Below are 27,495 nucleotides of genomic sequence, written 5' to 3'. Positions count from 1 at the left end.
GTAAGTGAATCACTGAAGCTATTGAGTAAGTAACATGGTTGTTAAGTGAACCTGGCTTCCCCAATGACTTTGCTTGTCGGAAGATCACAAAAGGGGATCATATGACCCTGGGAGACTGCAACTGTCATAAGTATGAATCAGTTGCCAAGCATCTGAATTTTGACCATATGACTCTGGGGATCCTGCACCGGTTGTAAGTAACTTTTTCAGGGCTGTTGTAATTTTGAACGGTCACTAAACGAACTGTTGTAGGTTGAGGACTGCCTGTATAAAACAGCTTGGAAGAACAAAAATCAGTACCCTTAAAATAAGTACATCCACCAATTCTAAAACCCAACAATAAAATCAGCCATTAGGACAGGACCTTAGAATAAGAGAGAGAGGACCAAATAAACCCTCCCATTGCCTTTGAAATGGCCTTGGCCTGGTCACTAAAAAGATTTTCCCCATTTTCCTAACAGGACAAATAATCTGAAAGTATGTTTTTTGAAAACGAGGAAAGACAATGGAATTCTACAGAACCAGGAGATGATCGCTAGATCCAATTCCCTTTTATTGAGAAAAAGGAACCTTGCACTTGGTTTTCCTGGAGAACAATTAGGCTAGAATTTGCCACCTTCGTATTTGACAAAGGTGATAACATTTAATAGACCTGGTGGGGTTTGTTTTTTTTCTTGTACAGAGCAATATTTGCAGGCCAAATAAAAAGAGGCACTTCAAGCATGATAGCCATAGAATATGTCAGGAACCTGCCTTATTGCAGAGAGATCATAATCTGTATTGAAAAAATTGTGGCTTCCCTTCCACCTCTCCATTACCACCTCGGCAGAGGACTGATAAAGAGAATTACTTTGGCCTTATCATCAAGGAGTTTTATTCCAACAATGACAGCAAAAAATAAAGATGCATTTATCTCCAGAGCAGGAAGAATAGAAGTGTCACCAGTTCTAATTCAATCAGACATCTAAAATATAGTAATTCTGCTCGCATGGAACAAAATGTTCATTCACCTCTCAGCTGCAACCCAGTGACACTTTCTGAACAGGTCATTTGAATCGTGGCCTAACTCCAGAAATTATTAAAAACAAATAAACACAACAACAACAAAAAACAGATCCTCCAAACTATGGTCATGTTTAACAATGCACAGGTGCTGAACTGCAGGCTTGCAAGAAAAAGTGCATTCTAAGCATTCAAATAAATGTAACAGAACATATAACAAAACCAGAATCCCTGGTATCTCATAAATATTTATATCCCGCCTTCTTTCGAGGAATGCTAAGGTAACAATTGTTGCAAACCCTGCTGAGATCGCTTTTTACAACCTGCAGACAACTTAGACCTTATCTTAGCATCAAGTTGTATTTTTCTCTGTTTCTGCTTGTAGTAGCCAGTGTTAAGCTAAAGGAAAGCATCACAAAGTAATGTTCAACAACGTGTAATTTTTAGAATGAGGTCCAGTGTGGAAGGAACAGTTGCAGACCTGGAATGGGGCTGCCACTGAGAACTTGAGGATGTGAAGCTAGCTCTGCTGTATCACGTCTAGGCCGATCTAATGATGATAATGATAACTTTATTGTCACTTTGAATGTACACCAATCGGCATACATCAAAATGAAATTTCGTTGCATACAGCTCTCAAAGGGTCACCACCTCCGATATATACTTCTTGTTCGTGGCCCGCTCAAATTTCACATTGTCCATTTTAGTCTCTAGGGAGTGAACGATGGCACACAGGACAGATGGAAATGGGGCTCCATGTGGATTAGCCCTCAAATTCGCTTGTATTCTGACAACCTCGCCTTCTTTCCTTTTTCTGATCCTGACTCTTCCACCTTTTCCTTAAAGAGGCCTTGCTTCTTTTCGCCCCTGGAGCACGCTGCCACCGCCACCAACTCCTCCAAAAGCCTCTCTCTCTTCCTCTGGACCTGCCGACAGCCTTATCCAGTTCCTTTGCTCCATAAGCTCCAGGTCCTCTCCTCCTCTGCCTCCTCTGGAAACAGCCCTGATTTGCAATACAATCCATCACTGGGCCAGCAGTCAGACCTTGCTGCTGGTAGAACAAATTCAAACAGTTCCAACGACTTTTAACAGTCTCACCAACAGTTCCAAAACAACTAGAAACTCACCATGCCAGCAAAGATTGTCGGTCGTATGTTGTATGTTACCTTAGTTCCACCATGTTGCCCAAACACATCAAAATTTCCTGATCATGTGGCCTATAGCCCTTACTATCCCTCCCAAAACTATTTGCCTTCAAGAGCCAATGCAGCCAATGCAGCCGCAGCCATTCCAGGCGCCGCCATCTTAGATCTAAAATCAGCATTTCTTCTCACACAAAAAGCCAATAGAAAGCCAACAGATATAAAACAAAGCAGTTACTGTTTCTCACTGTTACTCTTGTGCACCTACTACGTAGAAGCAGACTGCTCTCGTGCCTTGACATAAGCACCCATTTTTCAAGACTAGGAGCCATTGATAATCCTGTGTTCTATAAATTTGGCTTCTCTGTGACCAGAAAGGCAGAAATCATCCTGCATCCTAATTTAAAGTACAGGCTATTTTTACTGGGCAAGCTCACACAATACACTAAGCTAGTTTGCAGTTAGGCTTCTGAAGGTAACTCTGTTATTCTGTTAATTGAAAAAGGAAGGAAAATTAAACCATACCATCCAGTTTGTCTGATCCCAGAAAAGAGGCTAATCAAAAGAACTGGCTGGAAGAATAAATGGAATGAAATATTTCCTTGCAACAGCATCTTTACTGCTTTGCTGTACTTTGTAACCTACTCTGTACCAGTGTCTATTTATCAACAATAAGAGGAGAGAAAAATATCCCCCCCCCACTATCTCAGGAATGCCAAAGAACTAGAAGCTTAAGCTTCAGTTTGAATGTTATGCAAACACAGCTACAGAATCTAAATGGATATTATTTATTTATTTATTTATTTATTTAATTAAATTTTTATACCGCCCTATTCCCGAAGGACTCAGGGCGGTTTACAGGGCAACATAAAATATGATATAAAAATAGTATAAATTAAAATAGATTAAATTACATAAGCCCAACAATTAAAACAATATTAAAAGCTAAAACCCCTTATACCTGTTTCAAACTGAGCTATATCACCTCCTATAAATAGATGTACAAGTGATTTAAAGAAAATAGCATTTAAAACAGATCCAAGCACAATGGAAGAGAAACCAGCCATTGATTTGCCAAAGTTCCTTCTTGGAAAGCTCAGGGATTGCAGTAAGGTAGCCTTCACTTACTGACCAGTTACAGAAAGTTATAGAAGTGCTGAAAAAAATAGCCTTATGGCCCATTAACATCATTTATGCTTTTCTAGGCATCCTTCAGTCACATGATCACCATTACAGTTAGTATGTGTTATTCAATGCCTGATCTATGGGATTCTTTTTCTATCTCCCCTGCAAAGCAAGCAGCTTACTCTCTTGAAATCCTTCCTTTCCAATCTCTCTGCAATATGGAGGGTGAGTAGAAGGCTCAGGCAAAGGAGATATTGCCTGCAGAAATTGCTTCTTTTTCTTCACCTCTTACTTCCCAGAAAGAAGAAATTGGGTGAACAAAAGTAAAGGTGTGAAACTGGTCTTGTAGCTTTCCCATCAAAAACCACAGTTGTGGTCCTGTGATTTCCCACTTAGTGACTGCTTTGCTTAAAGGTAAAGGTTCCCCCGCACATGCGTGCTAGTCGTTTCCGACTCATCTCCGTTTCAAAGCCAAAGAGCCAGCGCTTGTCTGAGGACATCTCCGTGGTCATGTGGCCGGCATGACTAGACGCCAAAGACGCACAGAACGCTGTTACCTTCCCACCGTAGTGGTCCCTATTTTTCTACTTGCATTTTTACGTGCTTTCGAACTGCTAGGTTGGCAGAAGCTGGGACGAGTAACAGGCGCTCACTCTGTTACGCGGTGCTCGGGATTCGACCTGCCAACCTTCTGATCGACAAGCTCAGCATCCTAACCCACTGAACCACCGCTTTGCTTAGCTGGTCCCAATTAAGCTCCTTAAGTGAGGACTCCCAGTATTATTTGCAGTAAAGTTTCCTTCAGTCTAATCAAACTCCTGGTGAATATGGAGGAAAAAATAGTTCAACATTATCTTAAAGGACATTTTTTTCAACTTCCCAACAGTTCTGATCTGTTTGGGGGTTCCTCATCCATATTTATTTTATTTTATTAAATTTATATACCGCCCTATTCCCGGAGGACTCAGGGCGGTGTACAGGGAAGATTAAAACAAACATACAAAAATTAAAATCAGATTAAAACAATTAATTAAATAAAGTCCCCGAAATTTAAAACTAAAGCCTAATAAAAATTAAAACCCGTCAGCCTGGGCCAGACAGCTCAAAGAGCCAAGTTTTCAGGTCCCTGCGGAATGAGCGAAGGTCGGGGGCAGTCCTAAGTTCCATGGGGAGCTGGTTCCATAGGGCCAGCGCGCCCACAGAGAACGCTCTTCCCCTGGGAATAACCCGCCGGCATTCCCTTACCGGCGGTATCCTGAGAAGGCCCTCCCTGTGAGAGCGCACGGGACGAAGGGAGCTTGATGCCGGCAGCAGGTGTTCCCTCAGATAACCCGGACCCAAGCCATTTAGGGCTTTATAGGTCGTCACCAGCACCTTGAATCTCACCCGGAGGGCAACCGGGAGCCAATGCAGCTCACGGAGTAGAGGTGTTACATGGGAGTATCGGGAAGCCCCCATCACAACTCGCGCGGCCGCATTCTGTACCACTTGAAGCCTCCGAGTGGTCCTCAAGGGCAGCCCCATGTAGAGAGCTAACCAGTTCTCGCTCAACTCTATGTAGCTTTCAAAATTAACCGTGGGTGTGTGGGTATTGTCACCTACTGATACACTGGTCGCATTTAAGATTTATCCAACCACAGAAAATAAAACGAAGATTGTTAAAATACAAACAAAACTGTAACTGTATTACCCAGAGCTGATCATCCATTCCTGGTGGATTCTTTTTAATGAAAGCACCATAATAAGTAGCGATATTTCGGTGATGAGAGTATTTCTTTAGCATGTTAATTTCTTGTTTAATTTCTTCTTCTTCATCCTGGAGAAAAAGAAAAAGAAAATAGGGTCATCAATTCAACAACAGGCTTATCACCAGAGATTATTTCTCTTCATCAGTTGATGCAGACAGTCAAAAACAATTCATTTGCTTTTATTTCCACCACTCTGCTTCCTCTTTTATCTGTTTATTATAGAATAAATTTAGCTCCAGTTGTAAATATTTTCCATTTTCTTTACATTAGGCTGCTTGCTATTTTGGCTTCATGTGACAATGAAGTTAATTGGATTACAATAGAGAGAAACAATCAGAGACTTTACAATCACAAGCACCCTTAAAAGACTTGGATGCAGCCTCTTGAGATCTCCAGAAATAGTTATGAAACAGTAATTCTGGTTATTGTTGGGGGAGAAAACTTACTAAACATATAATTAGAGATTAATCTCTTTAACTATATTTAACTTTGAACAATTTAAAGTCAAGTAAAATTATAATTTATTTGGTTTTTGTCTTCCTTTTAAGCGTGGCCACCATTTGGGCATCGGAAAAAGTTGGTTTAGGGGACCCTTTGAGAAATGAAAAAGACAATTTCCAAAATGAACAATATGTGAAATGTGCAAACTGTCTTACAGTAATCTATTTCAAACTAACTTTTACAATCCAAATTTGTACGTCTACTGTGGTTTGCACTAAAGGCCTACAGTTTTGCTTCCTATACAAACTATAATAGAGTTTTCTACTCAATTCCAACTGGAGTTTAAATGGGATCCTGGAATTTATGAGCCAGAAAACAGGAAATCCTGTTTCGCACATATGCAGAACCAAAATGTGGAGGACTGAAGATCAACTATTGGCAGAGGGAAATGAAAGAAAGGAATAAGGCTAGAGGGGCTTAGAGTTGATTGGTGGAATGTGAATAAAGAAAATAGGTAACAAACATACACATTTTGCGCACTTTTACATCTTTAAGAAGGCCAGATGATTTGTATGCATATCATCTTTAGAAGATTTGAAACCCTTCATTTCTTCCACAGCAATCAAATGATGTATTTCCACAATGAAAATAAGGCGTAGCTGCTTCCAAGAATAACTACGGTACTTCAGATTCTAGGGAGATTCTGACATTGTATTAGTGCAGAGGTCCCCAACTTTTTGGGCACCAGGGAGTGGTTCTGTGGAGAAAGATTTTTCCACAGACCAGAGAGTGCGTGGTTTTGTGTGCTGCCTGCATCCCATGGGTGGGGCTTTGCTTGTTTGTATAGATCAGTTGCTGACATGCCGTGGCCCACTACTGGTCCACGGACCCGGGTTTGGGGACCCCTGTATTAGTGTTTTTGTATTACCAGTACTTTATTTTAGAAAACATACATTTTTATTTTCCAGACTGTAGACTTCTATCGTTTATTAATACACCTTATGTTATACTTTTAATAGAGACTCTGCTATGTTGGCATTTTACCTCCTCCATTTGGTTTACTTTTGTGTTGTATACTTTATGAAATTTGCTCGTTGTTCACTGAATATGTTACTCCACTTTCATGCAAAAATCAGCATGCGGCATATGTGTACATACTTATGTATACATTCAAACACACATCTCACATATGGAGTTCTATCCACTGAATTCCCTAGTCCTTGCATCGCAAAATCACATATATTTTTTCACTCAAACAATATATACACATATGCATGCATGACTCCGTAGACAAGTTCCTGCAGATTCTTGGCAAGATTTTCAACAGGGCTTTGCCATTGCCATTGCCTGTTTCCTAGGGCTAAGAGAGAGTGACTGGCCCAAGATCATCCAGCTGGCTTCATGTTTAAGGCAGGATTAGAACTCACGGTTTCCTGGTTTCTCTCCTTACTCCTTTAACTACTACATCAAACTGGGTCTCATTTTAAAAATGTACACAGATTTTTTTTTTTAGAAAAAAAGTATCAACTGGATATCTCATCATACGAAAAAGAAGATTGTTTGCTTAAAGATAAAAGATAGGTATAAGTAAGCTTTTGGATGGGCCACACATAATGGAGGGGAGGGGCAGAGTTAAAAGCTCACATATAAGATAGATATAAGATAGTATGGGGATACACAAAATCATTTGTGAGGTTTTCTTTGTTATTTAAATATGCCAATTTTAGAGATTACACTAAAGTGCTCATACATTGTCCACTCCCAAATAGCAATAATTGGCTAACAATTTTCAGCTATCAATGTCAGAGGAAATTCTAAGACTCTGGGACCAAAAGGCTCCAGGATTAGCGATCTCTTATCTGTTTTTTAAAAAACCACAGGTAGGGGTAAAACTGTTGTCATTTTTTATACAGACCTCCCTGGAGAATTGCAAATGTTTGTGTGAAAGGTGGAAGGATGGAAGGAGAGGTATGTTTTTGTATGAATGAACAGGGTGGGAGCTTAAGTACTAGTGAATGGATGAGGGGGGGAAAGCCAAGTGTTAGAAGAAAGAAGGAAAGCAGGAAGAAATTGTTGCGATTCATGAGAGAGCACAAGGAGCTCATTTGATTTGTCTTTTTAAAGTGAATTCTTTCTGAAGATATTCTCACACTGTATTTCTAGGCAAGTCATGTGGCCATAAATCGTAAAGATAGCATGTGGTTTAGTGAATTAAAACTCTTATTAGGCAATTCGTAGAGTGCTTACATTTCCAGAAAAACATTAAGTCATTTTATATTTTTCCTTCTGGGTTTCTGTAGGAAGCAAATTGTTTAGTTTTCCCATAAAAAGACTAGCAAGCTGAATACCTAGAAAAACTCTGTTCCTTTTATCGACTGGGCGTCCCAGTAATTTTTTTAACGCTTAAATTAGGATCTAAGTAAATGGTCCTTTCTGCAGAATATAGTTTGCAACCAAACAGGATATGTATAGTGTCTTCAACAGCTGGTGCACCACAGATATCCAGAAGAAACTGCCTTACTTCTTGCAGAGAATTAGCAATGTTTATATCAACATTCATTTCAAAGAGGATAGACTACCTCTTTGAAAGGAGGGACACCAAACCAACATGCAAACTAGAGATACTAGATACTAGAGAAAGAAAAGTCTAGAAAATGCTCTCGATCACAGTATGTCTATGGAGCTTCTCAATCATCCAGGTCATGGTTGACCTAAAGGTGCTTTTCCAAAAGGCAGGTGGACTTTCTTGGTCTTCTCCTTGAAAACGCTTTGCTTCTCAGCCATGAAGCTTCTTATGAGAAGCAAAACATTTTCAAGGAAAAAAAACCAAGGAAGTCGAGTTACCTTTTGAAAAAGCACCCTGGGGACTTGACAGTAACAGAAAAGAACAGAAAAGTTCTTTGTCGCTTTTTTCTTCTGGAATTTATTTTTGGGTGGGACGGAGTCTTCCAAGCCTAGTCTACACCAGTGGCATTTCCTAATAGTACCCTATCCAAATACTATCCAGCTTCCAAGCCCAGACAAGAAGAGCAGGTACTATTGAAAAATGCTAGCAAATTCAAAAGTCTCTCAGTAGTCCTCCACTTATGGCTACAATTAGGCCTGGAATCTCGGTCACAGAGCCAAATCATCATTAAGCTAGAAGCCATGTGACTGGCTCAGTTCTCCCAGTGGCAGTCATTAAGCAACCAGGCAAAAGAGAAAACTATAAATTGCATTCACATGATTGCAGAGCACTTGGCAACTGGTCATAAATGTGAAACGGTTGCCAACTGCCTGAAATACCATCATGTGACAGAGAGCTGTAAGTGTTTCATGGCGCTTAGATCAGGGGTAGCACAGCTGGCTCAGGAATTCTGGGAGTTGAAGTCCACGAGTCATAAAAGAGCCAAGGTTGCCTACCCCTGGCTTAGACTTATATATACTGCTTTACAGTGCTTTACAGCCCACTCTAAGTGGTTTACAGAGTCATCATGTTGCCCCCAACAATCTGGGTCCTCATTTATGAGTTAGGGTTATAAGGCACCCATTTCAAGTCCTTGTTACTGCAAACAGTTGTTAAATGACCAGTTGTAAGTTGAGAACTACTTGTAAGGCAACTGCATACAAATATTCAAAGAATATTCAAATATTGCAAAGAAATGCAATAAAACCAATTGCCATATACTTATTGTAAATATAATAAATGGAAAAAAACCTCAAGACTGCTTTGTGTAAAACTTTACACCCATGACAGAAATTAAAAATTATTACTGAATTATTATTTTATCCACATTACATTGTTTTACAAAAGCAGCAACAATGAGCACATATATGAGCCTTGTAAAATGAAAGCTAGGAATTTATTAGTTATGAAGGACAGGCAATGCTACAGTGATGTAAACAGAGGAGGCAACCAACACAAAAGTCTAGATCAATTGCAGCCAGTTGTAGGATTGGCAGGACCACTGTACTCTTTACTCAGGTGTAAAAACATGCTGACTGAGCTGGCTGTTGGATAAAACTGAATCTCAAAATCTGGCAAAAGTAAAGGAAATACCACATGGAATGCTGAAACTTAAACTCCAGAGGAAAAGAGAATCTGTGTAGGTAAGGAAAACATTAGAAAATTTTCTTTGTTGATAAAAATGGAGCTTGGGTGTAAGGCCTGAGTCAGCAACTGGCATCTACTACTACCGAGTAATGGAAATGTCTATAATAAAAATATCTCACTGTTTCATTCTTAAATATATTTACAGTTAGTGGCCTAAATCAAACATGTTCTCTGAATACCAGTGTTCACACTTGTGTTCTTGTGATATTTCAAGAGTGCTAAAATTAATGCCAGGTAAAGGTAAAGGTAAAGGTTCCCCCGCACATGTGTGCTAGTCATTTCCGACTGTAGGGGCCGGTGCTCATCTCCGTTTCAAAGCTGAAGAGCCAGCGCTTGTCCAAGGACGTCTCTGTGGTCATGTGGACGGCATGACTAGACGCCAAAGGCGCATGGAACGCTTCCCACCGTAGTGGTCCCTATTTTTCTACTTGCATTTTTATGTGCTTTCGAAATGATAGGTTGGCAGAAGCTGGGATGAGTAACAGGCGCTCACTCTGTTACATGGCACTCGGGATTCGACCCGCCAAACTGCCGACCTTCTGATCGACATGCTCAGCATCCCAACCCAGTTAGTGGCCTAAATCAAACATGTTCTCTGAATACCAGTGTTCACACTTGTGTTCTTGTGATATTTCAAGAGTGCTAAAATTAATGCCAGATACATAAGTTCTATTTTGTTTTTCTATTAGTTATCATTCAAACTGCATAAAACAAGAGTATTTTATAGTGTTCCAAAAGAGAAGATAATTTCAGAGAACATTTCATGAATAGAGTGTGATCTTCTGCATTTATTTTGTACTTAGGTGTCCAAAGGATAGGTGTGCATTTCTCATTTTTCAATGTAGAGTCACCTCTCCAGAAGTTTGTAGATTCATGTGTTAATTATACCCCAAGGTAAGTCGTTCATGTTGTGCTTCTCCAGTGGTGACACAACTATTGTTACTGAAGAGAACTGTTCCTTTAAGGAATCTTTGGAGAATATTTACTTCTCTAAGACAAATACGGAATAATTATCCATCCAATTTCTTTGTTCACAAGCAGGGTGTGGAATTTTGAAGGACTATTTGTGATTAGCTATATGAAATTTTATGAAATTTAGTTTTCTTGAGAAATTTCAGCTATGTTTACAGTACTTTTGTTTGCATCCAATGCCACAAAGAGTTGCCAAAATAGTGTATGGAGACCCAATCTTCACCATTTTTCCAGAGAATGAAGCAAATAAATGATTAAATAGTAATTACTGTTATAACTTGTGCAAGTCTCTCCTTGCTCCTCAAAGCACATAAGCAATACATACTGTACACTGAACAGCAAGAAAAATATTTTTAAAAACAATCCCTAAATCACATAGCTGTCCTTTGTTAATGAGATTTTTTCTAAATGTTTTAATACTGGCCTTTATATGAAATGAACTGGCACTTTAAAAAATACTGTGATTATTGACAATTCTCCATGTGTATTGTTGCAGTTCGAGCCAATGGAAACCAAACAACATTTGAATAATTTCTGGATGTTTTCAAATTCTTGAGTAAATTGCCTTGCACTTTAATCATACACATTCATAATTTAGAAAGTGAAATAGGAATACATTACCCCAGTGACATCCATGACTTTAATAGCTGCAAGTTGCCCTGTTTTAACATGACGGCCCTAGAACAAATCAAACAAATAAGTCAGTTAGATTTCACAGTTGCACATTAGGGCCAATTATTTATCAACAAAGCTTCAAAGTCATCAATTCTCATAAATTGGACAGGCCTTATCTCCAAATATAATTTATTCCTGCTTGACTGCTTCATCCCTTAAGGTAAGTAGTACAAAGTTAGAAGTCAAAAGCATCACTTCATTAGCTTGATTATTTATGAAGACATTTATATTTAACAGATTTCAGAGGCAGGCAAACATTTTGGCTCTAGGACACATTTCAGATATTGAGAATGTGTAACAATCCTGATCATAAAATGACTGCCGTAGGAAACTCACTCAGCAAAGGACATGGTCATATTGTATAACACAACTCTTATCAATCTTATATCCTTAAGTATCTCTACGCAGGGAGTGAAAACAAACACAAAGGAGCATTCATAATATCTAATTATCCAAAAAGGGTCACTGAGTCAAAGCAGTGAACACATGAAATATGCAATTACATCCCATTCCAATTAGCCAATCTGTGCAGATAGCCAAATGTTAGTTATTCACTCTGATGGAAGTAGTTTTAGCATCTACATTTCTCCTGCTTAAGCGATCAGGAAGACTAATGTGGGTGGTTTTGTCATTAATTTACTGGTCTACTGGCAGTGCATCAATGCTCTCATATGACAATAAGACAACCGTAACAGACAGACCGGTCAGTCCTAGAGGAGATCAACCCTGACTGCTCTTTAGAAGGCCAGATCCTGAAGCTAAAACTCAAATACTTTGGCCACCTAATGAGAAGGAAGGACTCACTGGAGAAGAGCCTCATGCTGGGAAAGATTGAGGGCAATAGAAGAAGGGGACGACAGAGAATGAGGTGGCTGGATGGAGTCACTGAAGCAGTAGGCGTGAGCCTAGATGGACTCCAGAAGATGGTAGAGGACAGGAAGGCCTGGAGGAACATTGTCCATAGGGTCACGATGGGTCGGACACGACTTCGCAACTAACAACAACAACAACAGACTCCACAATGGCAATAGCAGCAGTTTCTGGGTTTTGCCTTCCTGGAGATCATAAGGTAAGTCACAACCCAGTCCATAAGTGAACACTGAAGGTCACCAGAGAAGAAAATTATGAAGACAGTTTTATATGTCGTGTGCTAGAGTACATAAGACAGGTGGTAGGAATGGAATAAGGACAAAAAGCATGCTCAAGAACGTCTAACCTCCCTATACCTAGGACAGGAATCAACACTTTCACACACATACATACTGGATACCATATTCAATATTTGAGGAGCTGCCACAAAGGAGAGGGGGCTCAAGCTATTCTCCAAAGCACCTGAAGCCAGGGCAAGAAGCAACAGATAGAAACTAATCAAAACAGAGATCAAAACTAGAGCTAAGGAGAAATTTCCCGACAGTTAGAATGATCAGTGGAACGACCTCCCTCCAGAAGTTGTGGGTGCTACAACAATGGAGTTTTTAAAGAAGAGATTAGACAACCATTTTCATTTCCAGCCACAATATCCAAACTTGCCTAAGTAGATGGTAATACCTAGTGTGTCTCAAATTGTAAATTTACTCATGTGGAAATTTCAAAGCTGTCATTTTTTGACTTGAATATTATTAAGGAGCAGTGGTGGGATTCAAATATGTGAACCACCAGTTCTCCGTGTGGATGCCACTTCCGGAAGTCCATTCTGGGCCTGGGCAACAAAAAATTAGCTACCGGTTCTGCCAAACTGGTGAGAACTGGCTGAATCCCACCACTGTTTAGGAGGAACATTATTTCTGTAATTATCCTTAAAGTACATTCGCAAAACTAGTAAGCTCGAGAATGTCAAGGTTTTACCAAAGTATGAATCCAATGTTCATGAATAAAGACAAGAGAAAAGGTATATTGGGTCTGCAGTGTTGATTCATAGCAATTCCCCCATCATCCCCAGCCAATATGGGGATGATGACAAATGTAGTTTGATACCTAGAGATCCAAAATAAAAAAATTGCTAATTTGGAAATAAGCCATCTTAAACTGAAGGAAATTAGTGTATTATTAATACTGCCAAGACTAATTGACGCAAGTTTCCAACATCTGATATATCAAGTCGTAATACAATCAAGGGCCATTTGCTTGAGATGGGTAGCTATAGAAATTGAACAAACAAATCTGAAGCTTTTATTTTCTACTATTACTCAGAGAGTGCCGAAATCTAAACCTGAAATGTCACATAAAATCCAGGTATTCTGTTCCTAAACTATTGTTGCTTCTTCTAACAAGATGATTAGCTGTGTAGAAGTAAATCTATGTCTAAAGAATAAGAAGGACTTTATTGGATGAGATAAACAAGGAGCATCTGCCAAGCAGCCTATTTCCATCAGAGGTCAGAGATGCTTCCGGAAATCCTATAAGCAAAGCTTAAAGGCAATAGTACTGCTCTAACTGACCTCTATTTATCAGACCCATCTTTCATGAGCCTACTCTGTATTAATAAAATGGCACATAAGCTATTACTGTCATAAGTAAAGAAAAATCCTGAACTACCATTAAAATTCCATCCCAAATTTTCCACCAAGGAAAGCCAAATTCTCATAATACCAAAGACACCATGAATTTGGAAAGCTGGTCACAGAATTACGTCTCTCAATTACACACAGTTTACTATTGCAGCTGTAATATATTCTACAAAGAGCCAGTTCAGTGTGGCTGTTAATGTCCCAGGCTACAAACCATGAGACTTAGTCCTGCTTTAAGCACAAAACCAACTGGATGACCTTGGGCCAGTCACTCTGTCTCAGCTCTAGGAGGGAGCACTTTCATAGCATGTAAACGCTTCAGCTTTAAAGGCATTTAGAGCTTAAGAATCTACATTTCCATTATACAAAGGATATCCTTCATGGTGGTGATTCAGTATGTAACTATAATAAGGGAAGAAATAATGGACATATTTAGATTTAGATTTATTTGATTTTTATACCGCCCTTCTCCCGAAGGACTCAGGGCGGTGTACAGGGCAATAAATATCAAAAATACAAGATACAAAAGTTAAAAAACATTAAATAATTTTGCCCGATGCAGTACATTAGTTAAAATCAATGTTAAAACCTCAAACCCATCAGACCAGGCCGGCTTGTTCAAATAAATAAGTTTTTACATCACGTCGGAAGGAGCGAAGGTCGGGAGCCATCCGGAGCTCAACCGGTAAGCGGTTCCATAGGTCTGGCGCGCCCACAGAGAACGCCCTCCCCCTGGGGGTCACCAGTCGACATTCTCTGACTGGTGAGGAGGCCCTCTGTGTGGGAGCACACTGGACGGAGGGAAGTTGACGCCGGCAGCAGGTGTTCCCGTAGGTCATCCGGACCCATGCCATGTAGGGCTTTATAGGTCATCACCAGCACCTTGAATCTCACCCGGAGGGCAACTGGAAGCCAATGCAGCTCACGGAGCAGAGGTGTAACATGGGAGTATCGGGAGACCCCAACACAACTCGCGCTGCTGCATTCTGCACCAGCTGAAGCCTCCGAGTGGTCCTCAAGGGCAGCCCCATGTAGAGAGTGTTGCAGTAGTCTAAACGAGAGGTCACGAGCGCATGAGTGACTGTACGCAAGGCATCCCGGTCCAGATAGGGCCGCAACTGGCGCACTAGGCGAACCTGGGCGAAGGCCCCCTTAGTCACAGCTCCTATATGATCTTCTAAGGAGAGCTGTGAATCTAGGAGGACACCCAAGTTGCGAGCCCTATCTACGGGGGGTAATAACTCACCCCCCATAGTAAGAGGTGGAATAATCTGAATTTCCCGAGATGCCGGCACGCACAGCCACTCAGTCTTGTCAGGGTTGAGCTGAAGCCTGTTCCTCCCCATCCAGACCCGGACCGCCTCCAGGCAACGGGACATCACGTCGAGGGCATCACTGGGGTGGTTTGGGGTCGAAATGAAAAGCTGGGTATCATCAGCATACTGATGATACCCAACTCCAGAACCACGGATGATCTCGCCCAGAGGCTTCATATAGATGTTGAACAGGAGAGGCGAGAGGAGCGACCCCTGAGGGACTCCACAAACAAGAGGCCTCAAGGTCGACCTCTGCCCTGCTGCCAACACCGACTGCGAACGACCCAGGAGATAGGAGGAGAACCACCGAAGAACTGTGCCTCCCACTCCCAGTCCCCTGAGACGCCGCAGCAAGATACCTAAAAGACCTAGAAAAAAACCAGATGATTAAAGCATCTTGCTTTCAAATTTCTATCATCTCTAAACATATTTTAAAAATTGTGTTTAGGGCATCAACTCCTCAGAAATAAGCATTACTAGCATTTTGTAATATACATAAATCAAGTATGACACTACAGAGTGCGCCAGGAACAACATTCTTAATATAAAAAATAGAGACTGCCACTGAATAAACAGTTCTTAGCTGAAGAATTTATTTGTTGTGCTACTTTCTCAGCTGATATAAATTCAGTTGAGGTAAATACTATTGATCCAAACAAAGATATACTTCAGTTTTCCAATAATAAACCTGGTGGTTCATAACAATAATGATTCATTTTTTGTTTTATGACCATTTCCAAGGCTTGGGAAATTCAGACACTAAGTTAAATGGGAGAAACGTAGGATGAGGCAAAGGCATTAGTGACATGATTACAGGAGGTGAGGATGTAGAGGGCAGAAGCAATGACCATTAGGAAAAAAAAACCCTTTCAAAACAATGATCAGATAAAAGTGGATTAAGGAGTTCAGGGAAGGAATGTAACCTGAGTAAAGGTCTTGTCCAATTTTAACCTAGTTTTCATGAAAACAAAGGATGAGAGGGAGATGCACATTCAGACTTACAAGATAAACTTTTGCTTTATAATAAAGTACATGGGGCTGCCCTTGAAGAGCACCCGGAGGCTTCAAATGGTGCAGAATGCAGCCGCGCAGGTGCTCGGTACTCCCATGTTACACCACTCCTGCGTGAGCTGCATTGGCTTCCGGTTGCCCTCCGGGTGCGATTCAAGATGATGGTTATAACCTTTAAAGACCTACATGGCTTAGGCCCGGGGTACTTGCGAGACCACTTGCTGCCATTGTCAACCTCCCATCGCCCGGTTCGCTCCCACAGAGTCAGCCTCCTCAGTGTGCCGTCAGCCAGGCAATGCCGGCTGGCGACCCCCAGGGGGAGAGCCTTCTCTGTGGGCGCGCCGACACTCTGGAATGAATTGCCCCCGGAGCTGCAGACGGCCCCTGACCTTCGGTCCTTCCGCCGTAACCTGAAGACGTGGTTTTTCCAACAAGCGGGCCTGGACTGACTATGGTTTTAATTAGCTTTTTACTGGTTTTTAAATTGTCATATAATTATTAGTTTAGTTTAGTTTAGTTTATTGGATATCTATACCGCCCTTCTCCCTAGGGACTTATTGTATTTGTTGTTTAATTCTTTTTAAAATTTTCTATTTTATGTTTTTAATTTTTATTGTTGTGCGCCGCCCTGAGTCCTTAGGGAGAAGGGCGGCATAAAAATAGAAAGAAAGAAAGAAAGAAAGAAAGAAAGAAAGAAAGAAAGAAAGAAAGAAAGAAAGAAAGAAAGAAAGAAAGAAAGAAAGAAAGAAAGAAAGAAAGAAAGAAAGAAAGAAAGAAAGAAAGAAAGATAAAGGTTCCCCCGCACATGCGTGCTAGTCGTTTCCGACTCTAGGGGCCGGTGCTCATCTCCGTTTCAAAGCCGAAGAGCCAGCGCTTGTCCAAGGACGTCTCCGTGGTCATGTGGCCGGCATGACTAGACACCAAAGGCGCACGGAACGCTGTTACCTTCCCACCGTAGTGGTCCCTATTTTTCTACTTGCATTTTTACATGCTTTCGAACTGCTAGGTTGGCAGAAGCTGGGATGAGTAACAGGCGCTCACTCTGTTACGCGGCACTCGGGATTCGACCCACCAAACTGCCGACCTTCTGATCGACAGGCTCAGCGTCCTAACCCACTGAGCCACTGCGTCCCTTAATAAAGTAGTACTGCCGTACAAAACATTGGCTTCCTACTCTTATGAACCTTGTAAATATGGGAGGAGGAGGAGGAGGAGGAGGAGGAGGAGGAGGAGGAGGAGGAGGAGGAGGAGGAACTTTCCACCAATAGGAAACTCTTTGCCCCACAGTTCCAAAGAAAGCCCCAATGTCCCCTGGCAACACAGGGAGTGATATCAATCTGCAACCAGCAGAGGTCTTTTATACCAGAGGTCCCCAACCCTTTGGGCACCAGGGACCGGTTCTGTGGAGAGAGGTTTTTCCATGAACCGAAGGGGGTGTGGTTTTGTGTGCTGCCTGCATGCCTCGGATGGGGCTTTGCTTGTTTGTGCGGACTGGTTGCTGGCATGCCGTGGCCCAGTACTGGTCCACGGACCGGGGGTTGGGGACCCCTGTTTTATACCATGTCACAGCTGTGTGTCTGTCAAGCCACATCCAGCTGGGCAAGATGAAAGAATCAAGAAATAAACAGACTTCTGCTCCCAATCTATGGTTTTTTTCAAAAAGACTATTGAATACCGTAAGAAAATTTTCCCCACCATTGTAGTGTTTTTCAACCTTGGCAACTTTAATGCAGACTGGAGAATTCTGGGAGTTGAAGTCCACACAATGTAAAGCTGCCAAGTTTGAAAAACAGTGATTTATAATGGGTTCATTAAGGTAGAGTCTCTTTTAGTGATCTGAAATGCTTCTTCCCAGATTTCCACCCACCTGAGCTGAGTTGCCATTTATAAGATAAGCTAGCCATGAATTTGCTTTCTATCTCTTGAAGATTTATTTCATTATTTTTCCAGCCTTGCCACAACCTTCACAGGATCATAGAGCTCTAGTCAAAACATGCACATATACTCCTATTAGCCTGATCCCAAAAATATACAGTATATATCATGTTCAGTAGTTATCTAAGAAAACTGGCTCAGAAACATCAAAATTGTAGTCGAACACATTCAGAGCACTCCAAATGCAAAAGCCTGTTATACAGCATCAGATTAAAATTCATCCGTACCCTCATCACCAATGAATTAGCCACAATTGCTGGCAAACCAAATGTCTCACTTCACTGTGCAATTACAGAAATGCCAGCAAATGTATCTTCACTGTCATACTGCATTAAATTGGAGCCGTATTTTACATAGATTCAAACAAAAGCCATTCTCAGCTTTTAAAACAAAAATCATTGCATCCATGTACCTTTCAGCCTCTGGAGGGCCATAAATCACTAATTTCTGAACTTAAGCAAGTGAGCTAGCCAAGAATAATTAAAGCTTGGATGCCTTTTTAAAAAAAATCTACCCTAAAACTTCCTTCTAAACAACTTTCCATATTTTTCTGGCAATAGAAGGCTTACGCCCCTTTTAATCTCCTCTTCTGCAAATTTCAGATGCTGGATGGACTCCAGCTGATGACTCTCACTAGCCTTCTTGCTTTTAGTTTTCCAAAGACACTAGAAATTAATTACTAGCTGGAGCTTTTAAAGCACATGCAGCCCCGTGCAGCTAATAATGCAGCCCACAAGATGGTAAACTTTTAACATTATCATGTGCATTTAAATATGTTAATTGTATTATACATTTTATTTGGAGCCCAAAAGAACTCCTCTTCATGAGTGCATCCCAGGCAAGCCAAAAAATTGGGCATACCTGATTTAAAGACAAAACCAATTAAATAATATCTACTCTGGAAACTTTATGATGGTGGAAAAAAATAGCCATCTGGCCTGCATCCTTTCATCATGATCAGAGTTATCTTTTCTTTTTGGGGTGGGGTGGTTAAAATAAAACAAGCAAAGGCATAAAACCACTACATCTTCTTGTTTCTCCTGCCTGGCTATTATAATACGTAGATGTTTAAATATGCTCAAACATTTTGGTATTGCCAGCCTCTCCTACCTTCACAATGCTCTTCCTTTTCCAGCATGAGTGGAGGAGAATAATTTCATTAACGCACACACAAACAAACACACACTGTCCTCTCACGCATCACAAGTTAGTTATGGACAATGTGGACATTTCTGCCTGGAAGAGGAACAAATGCCAGGAGAACGCTGCACGACCTTGTATAAATGATCCACGTTTTGTCCTGCAGATATTTGAAATATAGTCCCTATTGTTGTTCTTTTCCCACCTTACAAAATAGCAGATTGATTGGTTTTGACAAGCAAAGCAATAGCATTTTGACAGTGTCCCTTAGGACTGCTTAACAACAGTGACAAATTAGACAATCGTTGATTTTATTCATATTTCCAAAGTCTGCTTATTATTTTTTTAAAAAAATCATTTTACATCAACCAGAACCACCTATTCAGCCGTGGTGGTGCAGTGGTTAGAATGCAGTACTGTAGGCTAACTCAGGGTTTTTCAACCAGTGGTACGGATACCACCTGTGGTACATTGGTACCTGGCAGGTGGTACGCGACCATCCCAGAAAAGTGGTAGCGGGGGAGGGGAATGAGTTGAACCGGTGGCAGCACCGCACAAGCCTAAGCGAGATGGCTGGAGCTGCAGGGCTGTCAGGGCTCAGTAGAAGCACCAGGGTCAGCGCTACTTCGGGGTTGTCAGGGCTCAGTGGAAGCACCAGGATCAGCGCCAGGCTCCAGCTGGAGTTCAACGCTGATCCCAGCACATCTGCTGAGCCCAGAAGAAGCGCCAATCAGCTGGAATGTTGCAGCAAATGCAGGGTCTTGTGATTTACATTCACGTTTGGCAACTGATTCATATTTATGACTGTCACAGTGTCCCAGGGTCATGTGAAGTGACCAAAACCTGCTGCAACCACCCAGCAGACAGGAATAAAAACCAAACAACCCCCACCCCACCCCCGCTGCCAATCCTCAACAGAAATGCTCATAACAATGAAAACCTCGGACAGGAGGAAGAGCGCCACCGGGCAGGCAGGCAGGTGTCTTGCTCGGCTGTGGCTTGGGGGGCACTTTTTTCAGTGCCATTGTAACTTTGAACAGTCACTAAGCGAACTGTTGTAAGTCGAGGACTATCTGTACTTCATCGCTTTTTTCCTTTTGGGGGGGTGTCATCAAGTTTTTGACACCTTGCTAGGTGACTGGTGGTACTCGGATGTTGCCATATTCTAAAAGTGGTACAATGGGTGAAAAGGTTGAAAAACCCTGGGCTAACTCACTGCTCACACCAGCAGTTCGATCCTGACAGGCTCAAGGTTGACTCAGCCTTCCATCCTTTGAGGTTGGTAAAATGAGGACCCAGATTGTTGGAGGAAATATGCTGACTCTGTAAACCACTTAGAGAGGGCTGTAAAGCAATATGAAGTGGTATATAAGTCTAAGTGTTATTGCTATTGCTACTCTAAATCCCCATTAGTATGTCATTTTGAAAATGGGATCACTAATAATGTCACGTAGCTATGGCATGGTGAAGTGTATGCACTCACATTTGGTGTGAAGTTGAACAGCCCAAAGATTTAACCCTATGTGTCTCCTTCTGAAGAGGCCAGCTTTCAATTCAGTCACCTTAGGCAACAACTGGCTAACTCCATCCTTTCCTTCTGAGAGTTTTTTGGGAAAAGATAATGGGGCTTCAATGACTTTCTAGATCCTTTTCAACTGGATTTCAGGCCTAGGCATGGGACAGAAATGATACTGATCTTTCCAATGCATGTCAGGACCTGGAAGTACACTCTTCTTGGTCCTACTACTTCGCTACGTTCAACTTGTATACTTCTGGACCACCAATGAAAGCTGGGACTTGAGGATCTGTGTGATAGTGGTTCTATTTTTAGTTAGAGGGTGGCATGTTGACTAGAGGCGTATCTGGATCAGAGACCCTGGTAACAATGAATCATGCCCTCCTCACCTTGTAGCTAAATTACTGCAAAGCACTCTATGTGAGGTTGCCTTTGAGACCTGATCTGGAAACTTCAGCTGCCATAAAACTATGTGTTACCAATGCTATGGTCATTACATTGATTGCTAATTTGCTTACAGGATCAATTCCAAAATTGGTTACAGTATTATCTTTTAATATATGATATCTCAGGTTGTATAGGATCATCACCCCTGACAAAACTTGGCCTATCTAATGTTTTTTTTTTTTTGCAGGGAGGATTTGATGAGGATCCACCATGACTTGAAGTGGGGCACAATGTGCATTCAATGGTGTCACACACAGACATTTGAGAATACGTCTGAACCTCCTCATCTTCTGGGAAATAAAGAACTGACTATTCTGTCAGATGCCTGAATGCTAATGGTGGGTTTAGTAGTTACTTAAGTAATTAGTGCAGGGGTAGGCAACCTCGGCTCTTTTATGACTCATGGACTTCAACTCCCAGAATTCCTGAGTCAGCATAGCTGGCTCAGGAATTCTGGGAGTTGAAGTCCATGAGTCATAAGAGCCGAAGTTGCCTACCACTGAATTAGTGGATGTCGCTTCTTTAATTTTTTTGTGAATTATGTCCCGTTTCTATTTGTAGACCATTCTGAGTCCACAGAAGTAAGCAGGATATAAATCTGTATATAATTATATGAATATCAACAGCCATGGAAACCTATGATGCTGTTTCAATCCAACAGTCTGCCGGTCACCACAGATGCCTCAGTGAGACAGGCAGCAATGTAAATAGAAATAAACAAAGCCAGTCCTTGACTTACAACAGTTCATTTATTGACTGTTCCAAGTCAAAATAGCACTGGAAAAAGTGACATTACCATTTTTCACACTTATGACTGCTGCAGCATCCCCATGGTCATATGATTTACAGTCAGAGGCTTGGTCCATATTTATGACGGTTGCAGTGTCCCGGGATCATGTGATCACCTTTTGCGACCTTCTGACAAGCAAAGACAACGGGAAAGCCAGATTCGTTTTAACAATTGTGTTACTAATTTGTGTTACTGCAGTGATTCACTCAACAAATGTGGCAAGAAAAGTCGTAAAATGAGACAAAATTCACTTAACCAATTTTTCACTTAAAAACATAAATTCTGGGCTCAGTTGTGGTCATAAGTCGAGGACTACCTGTACATATCCACACACTCATCCCAATAGTTTATGTCTTGGTATCCAGCTTCTTGATTTGAAGTTTCTAAAGGGAGAATCCCAGACTTCAAGACATAAAAACTACAGATCTCAAGATGCAATAATTTGAACCTCTGTTTTGAAGCGCAGCATAGAAACATTCCAAATAAAACTTCACAGTCCTTCCCAATAAATATTGTCATTACAAAAAAGAACACAGTAGCCATTCTTGTTCCAAATGAAGAGCATATGAATATACGTATTTCATCCTCCCATTGAGAGCAGTCTCATCAAGGTTTTCATGTGCCCCAGGCAAGCTTGCAAATGTCCTGTACTCGGCTCCTCATTTCTTACTTTTGTTGTTGTTGTTAGCTGCGAAGTCGTGTCCGACCCATTGCGACCCTATGGACAACATTCCTCCAGGCCTTCCTGTCCTCTACCATCTTCTGGAGTCCATTTAAGCTCACGCCTACTGCTTCAGTGACTCCATCCAGCCACCTCATTCTCTGTCGTCCCCTTCTTCTATTGCCCTCGATCTTTCCCAGCATTAGGCTCTTCTCCAGTGAGTCCTTCCTTCTCATTAGGTGGCCAAAGTATTTGAGTTTTAGCTTCAGGATCTGGCCTTCTAAAGAGCAGTCAGGATTGATCTCCTCTAGGACTGACCGGTTTGATCGCCTTGCAGTCCAAGGGACTCGCAGGAGTCTTCTCCAGCACCATAGTTCAAAGGCCTCAATTCTTTGGCGCTCAGCCTTTCTTATGGTCCAACTTTCACTGCCATACATTGCAACTGGGAAGACCATAGCCTTGACTATACGCACTTTTGTTGACAGGGTGATGTCTCTGCTTTTTAGTGTGCTGTCTAGATTTGCCATGGCTTTCCTCCCCAGGAGCAAGCGTCTTTTAATTTCTTGGCTACAGTCCCCATCTGTGGTGATCTTGGAGCCCAGGAAAATAAAATCTGTCACTACTTCCATTTCTTCCCCATCTATTTGCCAGGAATTGAGAGGGCCAGATGCCATGATCTTGGTTTTCTTAATGTTTAGTTTCAACCCAAGTTTTGCACTCTCCTTCTTCACCCGCAACAAGAGGCTCTTTAGTTCTTCTTCACTTTCTGCCATTAGAGTGGTATCATCTGCGTATCTTAGGTTGTTGATATTTCTTCCGGCAATCTTAATTCCAACTTTTGATTCATCTAGCCCTGCCTTTCTCATGATGTGCTCTGCATATAAGTTAAATAGGCAGGGCGACAGTATACAGCCTTGCCGGACTCCTTTCCCAATTTTGAACCAATCAGTGGTTCCGTGTCCAGTTCTCACTGTTGCTTCTTGACCCGCATATAGGTTTCTCAAGAGACAAATAAGATGGTCTGGTACTCCCATCTCTTTAAGAACTTGCCACAGTTTGTTATGATCCACACAATCAAAGGCTTTAGCATAGTCAATGAAGCAGAAGTAGATGTTTTTCTGGAACTCCCTAGCTTTCTCCATGATCCAGCGTATGTTGGCAATTTGATCTCTAGTTCCTCTGCCTCTTCGAAATCCTGCCTGTACTTCTGGTAGTTCTCGATCCACATACTGCTGAAGTCTAGCTTGTAGGATTTTAAGCATGACTTTACTAGCATGAGAAATGAGTGCAATGGTGCGATAGTTTGAACATTCTTTGGCACTGCCTTTCTTTGGAATTGGAATGTAAACTGATCTTTTCCAATCCTGTGGCCACTGTTGAGTTTTCCAAATTTGCTGGCAAATTGAGTGTAGCACTTTTACTGCACTGTCTTTTAAGATTTTGAATAGCTCAGCTGGAATACTGTCACCTCCACTAGCTTTGTTGTTGCGCAGCTTTTCTAAGGCCCACTTCACTTCACATTCTAGGATGTCTGGCTCGAGGTCAGTGACCACCTCATTGTGATTATCAGGGACATTAAGCTCATTCTTGTATAGTTCTTCTGTGTAATTTTGCCACCTCTTCTTAATCTCTTCTGCCTCTGTTAGGTCCCTGCCATTTTGGTCCTTTATCATGCCCATTTTTGCATTAAACGTTCCCTTCATCTGTCCAATTTTCTTGAAAAGATCTCTGGTCCTCCCTATTCTATTGTTTTCTTCTATTTCTTTGCACTGTTCATTTAAGAAGGCATTCTTATCTCTTCTAGCTATTCTCTGGAATTCTGCATTCAATTGGGCGTATCTATGTTTTTCTCCCTTGCCTTTCGCTTCCCTCCTTTCCTCAGCTATTTGCAAAGCTTCCTCAGACAGCCATTTTGCTTTCTTGCATTTCTTTTTCTTTGGGATGGTTTTGGTTGCTACCTCTTGTACAATGTCGCGAACCTCTGTCCATAGTTCTTCAGGCACTCTGTCTATCAGATCTAATTCCGTAAATCTATTTGTCACCTCTACTGTATATTCAACAGGGATATGATTTAATTCATACCTGAGTGGCCTAGTGCTTTTCCCTACTTTCTTCAGTTTAAGCCTAAACTTTGCAAGGAGAAGCTCATGGTCTGAGCCACAGTCAGCTCCTGGTCTTGTTTTTACTGACTGTATAGAGCTTCTCCATCTTTGGCTGCAGAGCATATAGTCAATCTGATTTCTGTGTTGACCGTCTGGTGATGTCCATGTGTAGAGCTGTCTCTTGGGTTGTTGGAAAAGAGTGTTTGCTATGACCATCGTATTCTCTTGACAAAATTCTATCAGCCTGTGCCCTGCTTCATTTTGTACTCCAAGGCCAAACTTGCCTGTTATTCCAGTTATCTTTTGGCTTCCTACTTTAGCATTCCAATCCCCCATGATGATAAGGACATCATTTTTTGGTGTTAGTTCTATAAGGTGCTGTAGGGCTTCGTAGAACCGGTCAATTTCATCCTCTTCAGCACTGGTGGTTGGGGCATAGACTTGGACTACTGTGATATTGAATGGTTTGCCTTGGATTCGAACTGAGATCATTCTGTCATTTTGAGGATTGTATCCCAGTATTGCTTTTCCTACTCTTTTATTGACTATGAAGGCTACTCCATTTCTTCTGAGGGATTCTTGCCCGCAGTAGTATACCTGATGGTCATCTGAATTAAATTCACCCATTCCTGTCCATTTTAGTTCGCTGATACCTAAGATGTCGATGTTCAGTCTTGTCATTTCTTGTTTGACCACGTCCAGCTTTCCTTGATTCATGGATCTTACATTCCAGGTTCCTATGGAGAAAAAATCTTTACAGCATCGGACTTTCCTTTCACCACCAGACACATCCACAGCTGAGCGTCCTTTCGGCTTTGGCCCAGTCGCTTCATTCTTTCTGGCGCTACTAGTACTAGCCCTCTGCTCTTCCCCAGTAGCATATTGGACGCCTTCTGACCTGAGGGGCTCATCTTCCAGCGTCATATCGTTTTGCCTTTTGGTACTGTCCATAGGGTTTTCATGGCAAAGATACTGGAGTGGGTTGCCATTTCCTTCTCCAGTGGATCACGTTTTGTCAGAACTCTCGGCTATGACCTGTCCGTCTTGGGTGGCCCTGCACGGCATAGCTCATAGCTTCATTGAATTACGCAAGCCCCTTCACCACGACAAGGCAGTAATCCATGAAGGGGCATTTCTTACTATAATCCATCAAAAAACATTTTGCAATAGCTTAGGATCCGTTCATTTAGGACAGTAAATCTGGGCTGTCCTAATGATCTATGGCAACAATCCTGATATGAATAAACTGGGCTAACTGAGACAAGCAAGTCACAATCTTTTCACAATGCTTCTGCTTTTATTACAGCACTGGCATGCTAACTGTATCTGCAGGTTTCATTCCACAGTAAACAATATTGAGTCATATCATATTGCTTTTCTTCTCTCTCTCTTTCTCCCTCTCTCCCTCTCCCTCTCCCTCTCTCTCTCTCTCTCTCCCTCTCTCTCTCTCTCTCTCTCTCTCTCTCTCTCCCTCTCCCTCTCCCACTCTTTCACCAATCAATTGGGTGACACATGCATAATGGAAATCAAATTGGAAATTCTGTATTCTTGAACAGCTGTCAAACTGTACAGATGCAGATGATTTTTTCAGAAATGCCTGTGCTTTCACATATTAATAAATTATAAATACAGTTGCATTTCTGAGCATCTTCTCTGAGGAAAAAAAAATCTTCAGTGAATTTTGGCTGCAATCAAAAGGCTTATGCAGAGGAAGATCTTGCCCTCCTGTAATCAACAAACGTCTCAACTCAACTCTCAGCTCTACACTCCCTAGAGCAGGGGTGTCAAACTCATGTCATGTGACATGTCGCAATGTATCACGACTTTTTTTCCATTGCCGGCAATGGGGTGGGCGTGGTTGCGGCATGACACATCCGGCCTGCGGGCCGGCAGTTTGACACCTCTGCTCTAGAGAGTAGGACCTAAGCAGCTGGCCGCACAGCAACTGGAGAGAAAAAATGCATTCTTGAGATTCCGTAGTTAAATCCTGAATTAACTTTACAGTGTTTTTGTAACACAATGGGACTGGTAACATCTGAACTGCCTATTTATTTCTTTGATTTCATAAATTGTCTCTATTGTGATTCTGAGAGAAAGGTAACATATTAATACAACAAAACTAGTAGGACACAGAAAGAAACGTAGGTATGTATGTGGAGGTGGGGATGGGTGGATGGATAGATGGATGGAAAGATTAAGAACCAAGGAATAAAATCCCAGTAACAGTGCAGGGCTACAATTCCCTTGACCCAGGTCTGCTAAATGAGCCACACTTTAAAGGCAACATAGTTTGTGCAGATTTTGAAGAGGATACCATATCACAGAACAGAGGCAGCCAAAAGTAAAGGGATATTTCTGATGTTCCCATTACATGACAAACTTTAATTTAAAAGTCCTTGAGACTTTTACTAATTGTAGGGCTAGGTTTTGGAATTCTGTCAGATTTCTTGCAAACTAACAACTGAGTGTTGGGATGCAATTCTAATATTAAAGTTTTAAAGAAGGTAGAAAAAGCATACAGAACAAAGCTTCTGGAATGGTTTCCAACCATTTTGTCAGTCTTAGCCATAGAAGGCATCTGCAAATCGGTATTAGTTTTGAAACGTTCTTGACATAGTAAGTGACCATGTGAGGAGAGATCTGATACCATTCTTGGCTTCATCTCAGAGCAATATTCTTCTGCTAATCAACTGATATTCATTTATCCAATGTATAAAATATGTTCTCAAAGAAACTACTATTAAAATATTCCAGCCTTGGGTACTAAATTGGACAGGTTTCTCTACCTTCCACGCTGGTCACAACCCAAAATGGCAACCATAATGTAAATCCACTTTTTAAAACATGCTGCTAAGACTGGAAAAATACAGAA

At 41.5% G+C, this 27,495-nt stretch overlaps 1 protein-coding gene across 2 annotated transcripts in view; it reads right to left on the bottom strand.

Annotated features, from left to right (window-relative positions):
- TNIK (TRAF2 and NCK interacting kinase) overlaps positions 1 to 11,286 on the bottom strand; it is a 150,155-nt gene extending 138,869 nt beyond the window's left edge. For both annotated transcript variants that reach the window (XM_081329174.1, XM_081329175.1), the window contains exons 1-2: positions 11,145 to 11,286; positions 4,960 to 5,085 (exon numbers count right to left, since the gene is read on the bottom strand). In XM_081329174.1, coding sequence (XP_081185300.1) covers positions 4,960 to 5,085; positions 11,145 to 11,159 — 141 coding nt within the window. In that variant the 5' untranslated portion in view covers positions 11,160 to 11,286. The remainder of the gene's footprint in view (positions 1 to 4,959; positions 5,086 to 11,144) is intronic.
- Between the last annotated feature and the right edge of the window lie 16,209 nt (positions 11,287 to 27,495).

Source organism: Vipera berus (genome assembly GCF_964194415.1).
Source record: "Vipera berus genome assembly, chromosome: 5".
Classification (NCBI taxonomy): Eukaryota; Metazoa; Chordata; class Lepidosauria; order Squamata; family Viperidae; genus Vipera; species Vipera berus.
The sequence above is the reverse complement of the archived record's forward strand: the minus strand, read 5'-3'. Positions and strand labels throughout refer to the sequence as shown.